This window comes from Stegostoma tigrinum, chromosome 30 (genome assembly GCF_030684315.1).
Source record: "Stegostoma tigrinum isolate sSteTig4 chromosome 30, sSteTig4.hap1, whole genome shotgun sequence".
NCBI classification, from domain to species: domain Eukaryota; kingdom Metazoa; phylum Chordata; class Chondrichthyes; order Orectolobiformes; family Stegostomatidae; genus Stegostoma; species Stegostoma tigrinum.
The window spans coordinates 24,178,253-24,190,653 of NC_081383.1; the positions used below are offsets into that span (position 1 = coordinate 24,178,253).

Consider the following 12,401-nt stretch of genomic DNA (forward strand, 5'->3'; position numbering starts at 1 on the left):
GTGTCGCGGGAAATGCGGGAGACGCGGTCAAGGGCGTTCTCGATCACCGTGGGGGGAAAGTTGCGGTCCTTAAAGAACTTGGACATCTGGGATGTGCGGGAGTGGAATGTCTTATCGTGGGAGCAGATGCGGCGGAGGCGGAGGAATTGGGAATAGGGGATGGAATTTTTGCAGGAGGGTGGGTGGGAGGAGGTGTATTCTAGGTAGCTGTGGGAGTCGGTGGGCTTGAAATGGACATCAGTTACAAGCTGGTTGCCTGAGATGGAGACTGAGAGGTCCAGGAAGGTGAGGGATGTGCTGGAGATGGCCCAGGTGAACTGAAGGTTGGGGTGGAAGGTGTTGGTGAAGTGGATGAACTGTTCGAGCTCCTCTGGGGAGCAAGAGGCGGCGCCGATACAGTCATCAATGTACCGGAGGAAGAGGTGGGGTTTGGGGCCTGTGTAGGTGCGGAAGATGGACTGTTCCACGTAACCTACAAAGAGGCAGGCATAGCTGGGGCCCATGCGGGTGCCCATGGCCACCCCCTTGGTCTGTAGGAAGTGGGAGGAGTCAAAAGAGAAGTTGTTGAGTGTGAGGACGAGTTCCGCTAGGCGGATGAGAGTGTCGGTGGAGGGGGCCTGGTCGGGCCTGCGGCCACCATTTCCACTCCTCCTCCCATTCTCTTGATGACATGTCCATCATGGGCCTCCTGCACTGCCACAATGATGCCACCCGAAGGTTGCAGGAACAGCAACTCATATTCCGCCTGGGAACCCTGCAGCCATATGGTATCAATGTGGACTTCACCAGTTTCAAAATCTCCCCTTCCCCCACTGCATCCCTAAACCAGCCCAGTTCATCCCCTCCCCCCACTGCACCACACAACCAGCCCAGCTCTTCCCCCCCACCCACTGCATCCCAAAACCAGTCCAACCTGTCTCTGCCTCCCTAACCGGTTCTTCCTCTCACCCATCCCTTCCTCCCACCCCAAGCCGCACCCCCAGCTACCTACTAACCTCATCCCACCTCCTTGACCTGTCCGTCTTCCCTGGACTGACCTATCCCCTCCCTACCTCCCCACCTACACCCTCTCCACCTATCTTCTTCACTCTCCATCTTCGGTCCGCCTCCCCCTCTCTCCCTATTTATTCCAGTTCCCTCCCCCCATCCCCCTCTCTGATGAAGGGTCTAGGCCCGAAACGTCAGCTTTTGTGCTCCTGAGATGCTGCTTGGCCTGCTGTGTTCATCCAGCCTCACATTTTATTATCTTGGAATCTCCAGCATCTGCAGTTCCCATTATCTCCTATGCATTTCATGTTCGTTTTGCTTCAAAGTTCAGTTTACCTTGGGACACTGTTGGAGAGCAAGCAACTGTGTTTCAAAACCAGCCTTTTTTTTCTCCCAAAAGGTGTGATCTTTTAATAGAATATAGAAATGTACAGCATATTAACGGGCCAATCTCTTCACAATGTTGTACTGGACATGACATCAGATTAACCTAATCCCTTCTGCCTGCCCTTGACTCATATCATTCAACTCGTTGAATGTTCATGTGATCATCTAAAAGTCTCTCAAATGCCCCTATTGTATCTCCCTGCACCGACCACACCCTCCCCGGCAGCACATTCCACATCCCCAACACTCTCTGTGTAAAAGCCTTTCCCCTCACACCTCCTTTGAACTTTCCCCTCTCACCCAACATGCGTGCGGCCTGTTATGAGACGTTTCAGATTTGGGTAAAAAGATTCTATGTGTCGATGCTGTCAATGCATCTCATAATTTTATAGACTTCCATCAAATCTCCCCTCACCCTCTGCTACTCCATTGAAAACAACCTGTGTTTTTCTGGGGAGAGAGGGGAGGCGGACCGAAGATGGAGAGAAAAGAAGATAGGTGGAGAGAGTATAGGTGGGGAGGTAGGGAGGGGATAGGTCAGTCCAGGGAAGACGGACAGGTCAAGGAGGTGGGACCTGTCCGTCTTCCCTGGACTGACCTATCCCCTCCCTACCTCCCCACCTATACTCTCTCCACCTATCTTCTTTTCTCTCCATCTTCGGTCCGCCTCCCCCTCTCTCCCTATTTATTCCAGTTCCCTCTCCCCATCCCCCTCTCTGATGAAGGGTCTAGGCCCGAAACGTCAGCTTTTGTGCTCCTGAGATGCTGCTTGGCCTGCTGTGTTCATCCAGCCTCACATTTTATTATCTTGGAATTCTCCAGCATCTGCAGTTCCCATTATCTCTGTGTTTTTCTGGCCTTTCCTCATAGCTCATATACATTAATCTAGGTAGCATCTTGGTAAACTTCTTTTGCACCATCTCCAATGCCTCAACAAGCTTCCTGTAATGTGGCAACCAGAATTGAATGCAATATTGTAAATGAGGCCTAAGCAAAATCTGGGCACTGACTCCCATCTAGCCAGATTCTGAGGAAGGGTCACTTGACCTGAATCATTAACTCTGATTTCTGCTAATGCTGCTGAGCTTTTCCACCAATTTCTATTTCGGTTTCTGGTTTATGACATCCGCAATTCTTTCAGCTTTTATTGAGGATAAAAAGATCTTGGTCAAGGCTCCAGCAATCTGCTGCCTTGCCTCTCTCAATAAGCTGGGGTACGTACCATTGAGCCCTGAACACTTATCCATCGTAATGCTCTTGAAGAGACCAAACAGCATTTCTTCTTTGATCTCAAAATGCCCAAGCATATTGGCACCCTCCAACACAAATCTCACTGTCCCCTATCTCCTTCTCCTAGGTGATTTCCAATGCAAAGTTCTCATTTAGGATCTCACCCACATCGTCCGGCTCCAAGCACAATTTCCCTCCTTTATCTTTGCATGATCCTTCCTTCCCTCTAGTTATCTTCTTGTTTTTAATGTATGTATAGAATGCTTTGGGATTCTCTTTAACTGTACTTTCCAAAGCCATTTTATGGCCTCTTCTTGTTCTCCTAACCCCCTGCTTGAGATCTTTCCTGCTTTCTTTATATTCCCCATGGGCCCTGTCCAATTTTATCTTTCTAAAGTTTATATATGCTCCTTTTCCCTTTTGACTAAATTCACAAACTCCTTCATTATTGAAGGGTCCCATACCTTGCCATCCCTGTCCTTTCTCCTTCCTGACATATGCCGGTCCTGAAATCTGATCAGTAGGTCTTTAAATAAAACCCACATGTTAAACGTGGATTTGCCTGATAACGGGTCCTTCCAATTAGCACTCCCCAGCTCCTGCCTAATCCCGATTTAATTTGCCCTCCCCCAATTTAGGACCTTCCCACAGTCCTGACTTATACTTATTCATCACTGCCTGTAGACTTAAACCTTTAAAAAGCTGTTGTGAACATTGTTTCCAAAATGCTTTCCCACTGAAAGGTCAGTCACTTGGCCAGGCTCATCAGCCAGTGCAAGGTCCAATATGGCTCGTTCTCCACTTGGAGTATCCACATCCTGTTTAATGAAACCTTCTTGGATTCACTGAAAAACCTCTACCCCATCTAAGCCGCTTGCTTTAAGGGTGCCCCGGTCAGTATTGAGGAAGTGAAAGTCACCCGTCACAACTGTTTCATTCCATAATGTACCAACATATTTGTTCCTCAATGTATCTGCGGCTGTTGGGGAGGCCGATAGGATACTCCTGTCGGAGTGATTTCACCCATCTTATTGTGGAGCTCTACCCAGACAGTCTTGGTGGATGAGCCATCCAGTATGTCTTCTCTGCATACAGATGTGGCATTCTCCCTGATTGGTAGTCATCTAAAACAATGAAACCCTGGAAGGCCAAAATACTGAAACCCTGGAATGTTGAACAGCCAGTCCTGTCTCTGTCTCTAAATCAAATCTCCGTAACTGCCGCAGTATCATTGTTCCATGTACTAATCCAGGCTAAACTCATCTGCCTTGCCTATAAAACTCCTTGTATGAATAAGAACACACTTCAGCTCTGTATTACCATTGTGTTCATTTACCTGCCTCTGCCTATACTTTATTTCTAACTTCAATAACAAAAACAAAATTGCTGGAAAAGCTCAGCAGGTCCGGCCACATCTGTGAGAAAACATCAGAGTTAACATTTTGGGTCCAGTACATCACCTTACCTTCAATCTCTCCACTTGCTGGCCTGCTGCTCTTGTTGCCAGCCCCCTGCCGCTCTAGTTTATATTTATATAGCTTACTATGTAGAGGATGTTTGAAAATGCAGTGATTGAAATGTGAGATTTTAAAGTTTCTAATCACAAAGATCAATAGTCAGTTCAGAACAATCAGTGTTATTTGATTAAACACTTCTTTCCATTTTGTTTTAACAGGCCAGAAGATGTTGCTTATACCCGTGTGTACACAATTTGTACATTTAGAAACGATTCTGATCCTCAGGAGGTGAACAGAATTACTGTGTACCATGCATTCCGAGACAATACCAAGAATATCTCTACATTAGGAGCTTACAGATTGGACAGTAACAGCCTCTACGTCAATGGTACTTTCTTTTAAAGACATATGTTGTTCATATTTTTTCTATATGTTATTTGGATTGAACATAGCTATGATTTTTAAAATGATAAATTTATTGAATTCTGTATTGATTGTTTTTCACCTGACACATATCAATCTAAATGTATGACTTTAATCTTCCAGGGTACCACGAATCGACTCTTTTACCAAGTAAGTGATACTCATGAACATTTGTTCTATTTGTGCTTATTTCAATTAACAAAGCAACTAAAAAAGTCTTTATTAATATCTGTTTACATATCATCAAGTACCATCACATTATTTCCAAAATAACATTTTCATTGGTATCTTCTCCATCCCACATTTCCCATTTAGTCACTATTTCTAATTCTGAAATTATTGATCTGTGAAAGTTCAGCTAACGTTCCTGAGTGAGGTCATAGTCGTCGGGCTTTTATTTGAGGAATATTGGGCCAGTAATTCTGCATATAAATGAACCGTGAAGAGAAAACACTGATTGCATTGTAACCAGAATTTTCACCCAAATATAAAATTCTACATCATTGATGAACACACAAAATCAGCAGGACTTCCTCTGACACCTCATTCCATACATGCACCACCTTCTGCAGGAAAAAGTTGCCCCTCAGGTTTCTTTTAAATCCTTTCCGTCTCACCTCAAAACCTATGCTCTCTCTATTTGGACTCCCCACCATTGCAAAGACACCTTGCTTATTCACCCAATCATGCCCCCCATGATTTTACAAAACTCTAGAAGGTCACCCTTCTCCATCCAATGCTCCGGGCTACATAGCCCCAGCCTATTCAGCCTCTTCTTCCAGTTCCGGGAACATCCTTGGAAATTTTTTCTGCATACTCTGACATTTAACTACATCTTCCCTATGCAGGGATGTAGTTAAATGTTGATAGGAAGTTATGAATGAAATACATCAGGAGCAGAGATGGATGCATAATCTGTACCTATTAATCTGAAGTTGCAGAAAACACCACAATCTCTAATGAGAAAGCATGTGTCTGCATTTCAAGAATATCTGATGGCTGTAGGAGAAATAAGTCAATTTGTCTGCCTACAAACGATGTACTTACAGCTTGTAGAATTCTCTGTCTAATATTTCCCTTATGTTTGCTAACAGCGACATTACCAACTGCGAGCACAACAAAAACTTCAAGCCTCGAAGGGACACCCATTGAGTTCAACGTGACCTTTGTTATGACTAACTTACAGTTTACAGAGAGTCTACGTAATTCCAGTTCTTCGCTCTACAACGCTGTGTCAAAGAATATTTCTAATCAGGTAATCGATACATTACACAAGCCTGTGAAAATACATCACCTTCCAGACACTTTTATGTTGTGACATGTAATGAAAGTAATAACTGGTACAATTCTCTCACTTGTCAATGTGAGCTTCTCCCTCAAACATTCTTCCTTTGTTTCGCAGCTGACTGACCTGTATGACAAGAGCAAAATTAATGCAAGATTTTCAGATTGTAAAGCTGTTTCTTTCAGGTGAGACATTTCATTACTCTGTCTTGAAAATGTTTATCAATAAGAATTGTAAAAGATGGGTTACTTGAACTAAATGAAATGTCGGCGAGCAAGCAATTGTGTTCAAAACTGGTTTTTAAAAGACAAGTGAACTTTTAATATTTATATAATTTACTTATATAAAGGATGCATTTAACTTCAGTGATTGAAATGGCTGGCTTTAGAGATTCTAATCACAAACATCAATAATTAGTTCAGAACAATCAATGTCATTTGCTTAAACACTTCTTTCCATTTTGTTTTAACAGGCCTGCAAATGTTGCTAATACCCGTGTGTACATAATCTGTACATTCAGAAACAATCCTGATCCTCAGGAGGTGAACAGAATTACTGTGTACCGTGCATTCCGAGACAACACCAAGAATATCTCTGCATTAGGAACATATACATTGGACAGTAACAGCCTCTATGTCAATGGTGAGTGATAATGGGAACTGCAGATGCTGGAGAATCCAAGATAATAAAATGCGAGGCTGGATGAACACAGCAGGCCCAGCAGCATCTCAGGAGCACAAAAGCTGACGTTTCGGGCCTAGAAGGGTCTAGGCCCGAAATGTCAGCTTTTGTGCTCCTGAGATGCTGCTGGGCCTGCTGTGTTCATCCAGCCTCACATTTTATTATCTATGTCAATGGTATTTTCTTTCAAAGAGATATGTTCATATTTTGTTTTTCACTATGTTATTGGGATTGAATTTAGCTATGATATTTAAAAGAGTAAATTTATGGAATTCTGAATTGATGGATTTTTACCTGACACATATCAACCTAAATGTGTGATTTTAACCTTTCAGGGTACCATGAATCGACTCCTTTACCGAGTAAGTGATATTCATGAATGTTTGTTCTATTTGTTCTTATTTCAATTAACAAAACAATAAAAAGTTGCTTACTGATATCTCTTCACATAATCTCAAGTATCATCACATTATTTCCAAAATAACATTCTGATTAGTACCTTCTCCATCCCACATTTTCCATTTAATCACTATTTCCAATTCTGAAATCCCTCAATCAGCTTTCACAGCTGATCTGTGAAAGTTCAGCTAACGTTCCTGAGCGAGATCATAGTCATCTATTATTTGAGGAATATTGGGCCAATAATACTGCAGATAAATGAACCGAGAAGAGAAAATGCTGATTGCATTGTAACTGGAATTTTCATCCAAATATAAAATTTTACATCACAAATGGACACACAAAATAAGCAGGACTTTGTTCCTCCTTGAAATTCATTTCAAGAGAAGAGATAGTGCGTAATCTGTACCCACTCATCTGATGCTGGAGAGAATACTAGGATCTCTAATAAGCAAGCACATATATCTGCATTTCAAGTATATTTGATTATTTTATACAAGTTAGTTCTTATAGCTTGTTCTATTCTCTAATATTTTCCTTACATTTGCTAATAGCGACATTACCAAACGTGAGCACAACACAAACTCCAATCATCAAAGGAAATCCCATTGAATTCAACGTGACCTTTGTTATCACTAACTTAGAGTTTACAGAGAGTCTACGTAATTCCAGTGCTTCGCTATACAATGCTGTGTCAAGTAATATTTCCTATCAGGTAATCAATTCATTCCAGTACACTGTGAAAATGCATCACATTCCAGACACATTTATGTTGTGACACGTCAATAAGTGGTCTGCCCTAAAACATTGTTTTTTTTCTGCAGCTCACTGACCTGTACAACAAGAGCAAAATTAACACAAGCTTTTCAGATTGTAAAGCTGTTTCCTTCAGGTGAAATATTTCAATTAGCTATATCAAAATCATGTATCAATTAATTTTAAGTCGGAGCCTGCATCAGGCAGGGGTCTCTTGATCTGTGTGAAAATATTTTCAATTGCTCATAGATGTGTAATTTTATCGAACTATGCTGCTATGTGCCGTAGATCTGAGTCTTTCACATGTCAAGTTCATTTGCATAGAGGTTCAGTTTATCTTGGAACACAATGTTGGAAGTCAAGCAACTGTCCATGAAAACACTTTCTTTTAAAAACAGTGAACTTTTAAGGTTTAAAGTAAGTTAGTCTTATTTCAGATGTATGATTTCATTGATTGAAATAGAAGATATTAAAGATTCTAATCACAAAGATCAAGAATAAGTTCTGAATAGTCAAAGTCATGTAGTTCAACACTTCTTTCCATTTTGTTTTCACAGACCAGCCGATGTTGCTAGTACTCGTGTGTACGCAATCTGTACATTCAGAAACAATTCTGATCCTCAGGAGGTGAACAGAATTACTGTGTACCATGCATTCCGAGACAACACCAAGAATATCTCTGCATTAGGAACGTATACATTGGACAGTAACAGCCTCTGCGTCAATGGTATTTCCATTTAAAGACATATTGTGATCATGTTTTTTTTCAATATGTTATTTGGATTGAATTTAGCTATGTTTTCAATAGGGGAAATTTACTGAATTCTGTATTGGTAGTGTTTTTACCTGACGCATACCAATCTAAATGCATGACTTTAATCTTTCAGGATACCAAGAATCAACTCCTTTACCGAGTAAGTGATATTCATGAACCTTTGTTCTATTTGTACTTATTTTGATTAATAAGACAACAAAAAAGTACTTACTGATATCTCTTTATACAATGTCAAATACGATTATGTTATTTCGAAAATAACATTTTGATTTGTATCTTCTACATCCTACATTTCCCATTTAATCACTACTTGCAATTCTGAAATTGCTGATCTGTGAAAGTTCAGCTAACATTTTTGAATGAGGTCATTGGTGTCATTCTTTTCTTTGAGAAATATTGGGCCAATATTGCTGCATATAAAGGAATTGAGAAGAGAAAACGCTGATTGCATTGTAACCAGAATTTTCACGCAAATATAAAATTCTACAGCGCTGATGGACACACAAATAAGCAGGACTTTGTTACCCCTCATAGAATCATTGGCTTGTACAGGCAACAGGCCCTTAGTCCAACCTGTCTGCAATGAGCCGATATCCTAAATTAATCTCGACCCATTTGTCAGCAATTGGCCCATATCCCTCTCAACCCTTCCCATTCATGTGCCCATCCAGATGCCTTTTACATGTTTTAATTGTACCGTCCTCCACCACTTCCTGTGCAGCTTGTTTCATACACACAGCAGCTTTTTGCATGAAAAAGGCAGTCCTGAGCTCCCTTTTAAATCTTTTCTCCTTTCACCTGAAACCAATGGCCTTTTGTTTTGCCCCCTCCCATCTTTGGAATAAGACCTTGGCTATTCACCCCACCATGCCCTTCATGATTTTATAAACATCTATACGGTCATTCTTTTGCCTCTGCAGGCTAAAAGACATCGGCATAATCAGCCTCTCCCTGTAAGTCAAACCCTGCAATTCTGGCAAAATCCTTGTAAATGTTTTTTCGCACCCTTTGAAGTTTAACTACATCCTTCCCATGCAACAGTGTCGGTAAACTTCTATCGGGGGACAGAAACAGAAGTTGCTGGAAAAGTTCATTCATAACCATACCTCCTAACAGAATCCGAAAGAACTGCGGATGCTATAAATCAGGAACAAAGGCAGAAGTTGCTGGAAAAGCTCAGCAAATCTGGCAGCATCTGTGAAGAAAAAATCAGACTTAACATTTCGGGTCCAGTGACCCTTCCTCAGAGCATTCTGGACAGGGTCTGAGGAAGAGTCACCGGACCTAAAGCGTTAACTCTGATGATTTTCTTCACAGATGCTGACAGACTTGCTGAGCTTTTCTAGCAACTTCAGCTTTTGTTCCTGATTTATAGCATCTGCAGTTCTTTCGGATTCTGTTGGGAGGTATGGTTATGAGTGAAATCCATTTCAAGAGCAGAGATGGGTGCATAATCTGTGCCTACTCACCTGAAGTTGTAGAAAAAACTAGATCTCTAATGAGCAAGCATGTAGTTTTGCATTTCCAGAACATGTGATCTGTTGCAGGTGGAGTAACGTAAATTTAACTACAATTAGCTCTCATATAAATTGTGTTCTTACAGTATGTTCTATTCTCTGTCTAATATTTCCCTTATGTTTACTATTAGCAACATTTCCACCTGTGACCACAACATCAAGTCTCAAAGAGAAGCCCATTGAATTCAATGTGACCTTTGTTGTCACTAACTTACAGTTTACTGAGAATCTACAAAATTCCAATTCTTCGCTGTACAATGCTGTGTCAAAGAATATTTCCTACCAGGTAATCAATACACTACACTAGCCTGTGAAAATACATCACCTTCCAGACACAGTTGTATTATGAAGTATAATTAAAGTAATAACGGATACAACTATATCAACCGTCAATGAGAGCTTCTCTCTCAAACTTTGATCCTTTTATTTCTAGCTCACTGACGTGTACAACAAGAGCAAAATAAATGCACGATTTTCAGATTGCCAAACTGTTTCTTTCAGGTGAGGTATTTCAATCATCTATATCACACATATGTATCAACACTAATTATAAATACGAGCCTGTGTCAGAAAAGGGTCACTTGTACTGTGTGAAAACATTTAATATTATAGATTATGCTACCATGCGTGATAGATTTGATTCCTTTACATGTCATTTACACTGAGGTTCAGTTTACCTTGAAACTCAATGTTGGAGGTCAAGCAACTGTACACAAAACTAGTTTCTTCAAATACGAGCAAACTTTTAGGTTTAAGTAAATTACTTCTATTTCAGAAGTATACAACTTCAGTGACTGAAATGAGAGATAAAAAAGATTCTAATCACAAAGATCAAGAACCAGTTCTGAACAGTTAAAGTCATGTGGTTCAACACTTCTTTCCATTTTGTTTTAACAGGCCTGCAGATGTAGCTAATACCCGTGTGTACGTACTCTGTACATTCAGAAACGATTCTGATCCTCAGGAGGTGAACAGAATTACTATGTACCATGCATTCCGAGATAACACCAAGAATATCTCTACATTAGGAGCATATACATTGGACAGTAACAGCCTCTACGTCAATGGTATTTCCATTTAAAGAAATACATTGTTCATTTTTTTCAATATGTTATTTGGATTGAATTTAACTATGTTTTTCCATTGTTAATTTATTAAAATCTATATTGATGACTTTTCACCCAACACACATCAATCTGAATGCATGCCATTAATCTTTCAGGTTACCATGAAATAACTCCTTTACCCAGTGAGTATTATTCATGAACTTTTGTTATATTTATGCTGATATCTATTAAAATGACAACAAAGAAGAAATTCCTTCCTGTTATCTGTTTATATATTAACTAATACCATTACATTATTTTTGAAGGTGTTTACTCTCGCATCACCTGCATCCCACTTTTCCCATTTAATGACTGTGGAATCCTGAAGTTGCAGATCTAGGAAGTTCAATTAATATTATGATGGCTTTATAATCTCTCTGTTTGATCTGAGGAATAGTAATCCAATAATTCTGAATATAAATGCACCAAGCAGATAGCCAACACTGCAGTGGAACCAGAATTTACTCCCAAATATAATATTCCACATAAGTGATGAAAACACAGAAACAAAGAGAGTTATTTTCTCCTTATCAATGGAATGTACTTCAAAAGCAGAGATGGGTGCATAATCTCATCTGTTGTTGTAGAAAGCACTGGGATATCAAATGGGCAAGCATGTACATTTGCAGTTCAAGAACATTTGGCGGTTGTAGGATACCGAGGTTAATTTATCTGCATTTAGCTCTCCTACCAATGATATTCTTTCTGCTTGCTTTAGTTCTAGTCTAATATTTCTCTTATGTTTGTCAATAGCGACATTACCAACTATGACCACAACACAAACTCCAAGTGTCAAAGAAAAGCCTGTTGAATTCAGCGTGACCTTTGTTATCACCAACTTAGAGTTTACAGAGAGTCTACAAAAGTCAAATTCTTCATTGTACAGCTCTGTGACAAAGAATATTTCCTATCAGGTACTCAATACGTTACACTAACCTGTGATAATGTATCACTTTCCAGACACATTTGTGTTGTGACATGTATTGAAACTAATAACTAATATGATTGTATCACTCATCAATGCGAGCTTCTCCCTCAAACATTCTTCCTTTGTTTTACAGCTCACTGACCTGTACAACAACAGTAAAATTAATGCAAGATTTTCGGATTGTAAAGCTCTTTCCTTCAGGTGAGATATTTCATTACTCTGTCTTGAAAATAAGTGTCAACATGATTAATGAATAAGAGGCTGCATCATGAAAGGGTCATTTGAACTGTGTGAAAACAATTAAGTTTAGTAATAGTGCTTACTTTTATAGCAGAGATAGTAGGAACTGAACTGCCGATGCTGGAGTCTGATTGCATTACAATATGGCACAGAATGGATTCCTGTGCTTTTCATGATCATTTGCTTTGACACTCAGTTTACATTGGGACGCCGTGTTAGAGAGCAAGCAA

At 40.2% G+C, this 12,401-nt stretch overlaps 1 protein-coding gene across 1 annotated transcript in view; it reads left to right on the top strand.

Moving 5' to 3' along the window:
- Positions 1 to 12,401, top strand: part of LOC125465654 (mucin-16-like) — a 120,067-nt gene that overhangs the window by 24,308 nt on the left and 83,358 nt on the right. The window contains exons 21-36 of the mRNA XM_059638429.1: positions 4,280 to 4,449; positions 4,608 to 4,634; positions 5,579 to 5,739; positions 5,887 to 5,954; positions 6,242 to 6,411; positions 6,786 to 6,812; positions 7,404 to 7,564; positions 7,674 to 7,741; positions 8,163 to 8,332; positions 8,493 to 8,519; positions 10,029 to 10,183; positions 10,331 to 10,398; positions 10,795 to 10,964; positions 11,120 to 11,146; positions 11,757 to 11,917; positions 12,065 to 12,132. Of these exons, the coding sequence (XP_059494412.1) occupies positions 4,280 to 4,449; positions 4,608 to 4,634; positions 5,579 to 5,739; positions 5,887 to 5,954; positions 6,242 to 6,411; positions 6,786 to 6,812; positions 7,404 to 7,564; positions 7,674 to 7,741; positions 8,163 to 8,332; positions 8,493 to 8,519; positions 10,029 to 10,183; positions 10,331 to 10,398; positions 10,795 to 10,964; positions 11,120 to 11,146; positions 11,757 to 11,917; positions 12,065 to 12,132 (1,698 nt within the window). The remainder of the gene's footprint in view (positions 1 to 4,279; positions 4,450 to 4,607; positions 4,635 to 5,578; positions 5,740 to 5,886; positions 5,955 to 6,241; positions 6,412 to 6,785; positions 6,813 to 7,403; positions 7,565 to 7,673; positions 7,742 to 8,162; positions 8,333 to 8,492; positions 8,520 to 10,028; positions 10,184 to 10,330; positions 10,399 to 10,794; positions 10,965 to 11,119; positions 11,147 to 11,756; positions 11,918 to 12,064; positions 12,133 to 12,401) is intronic.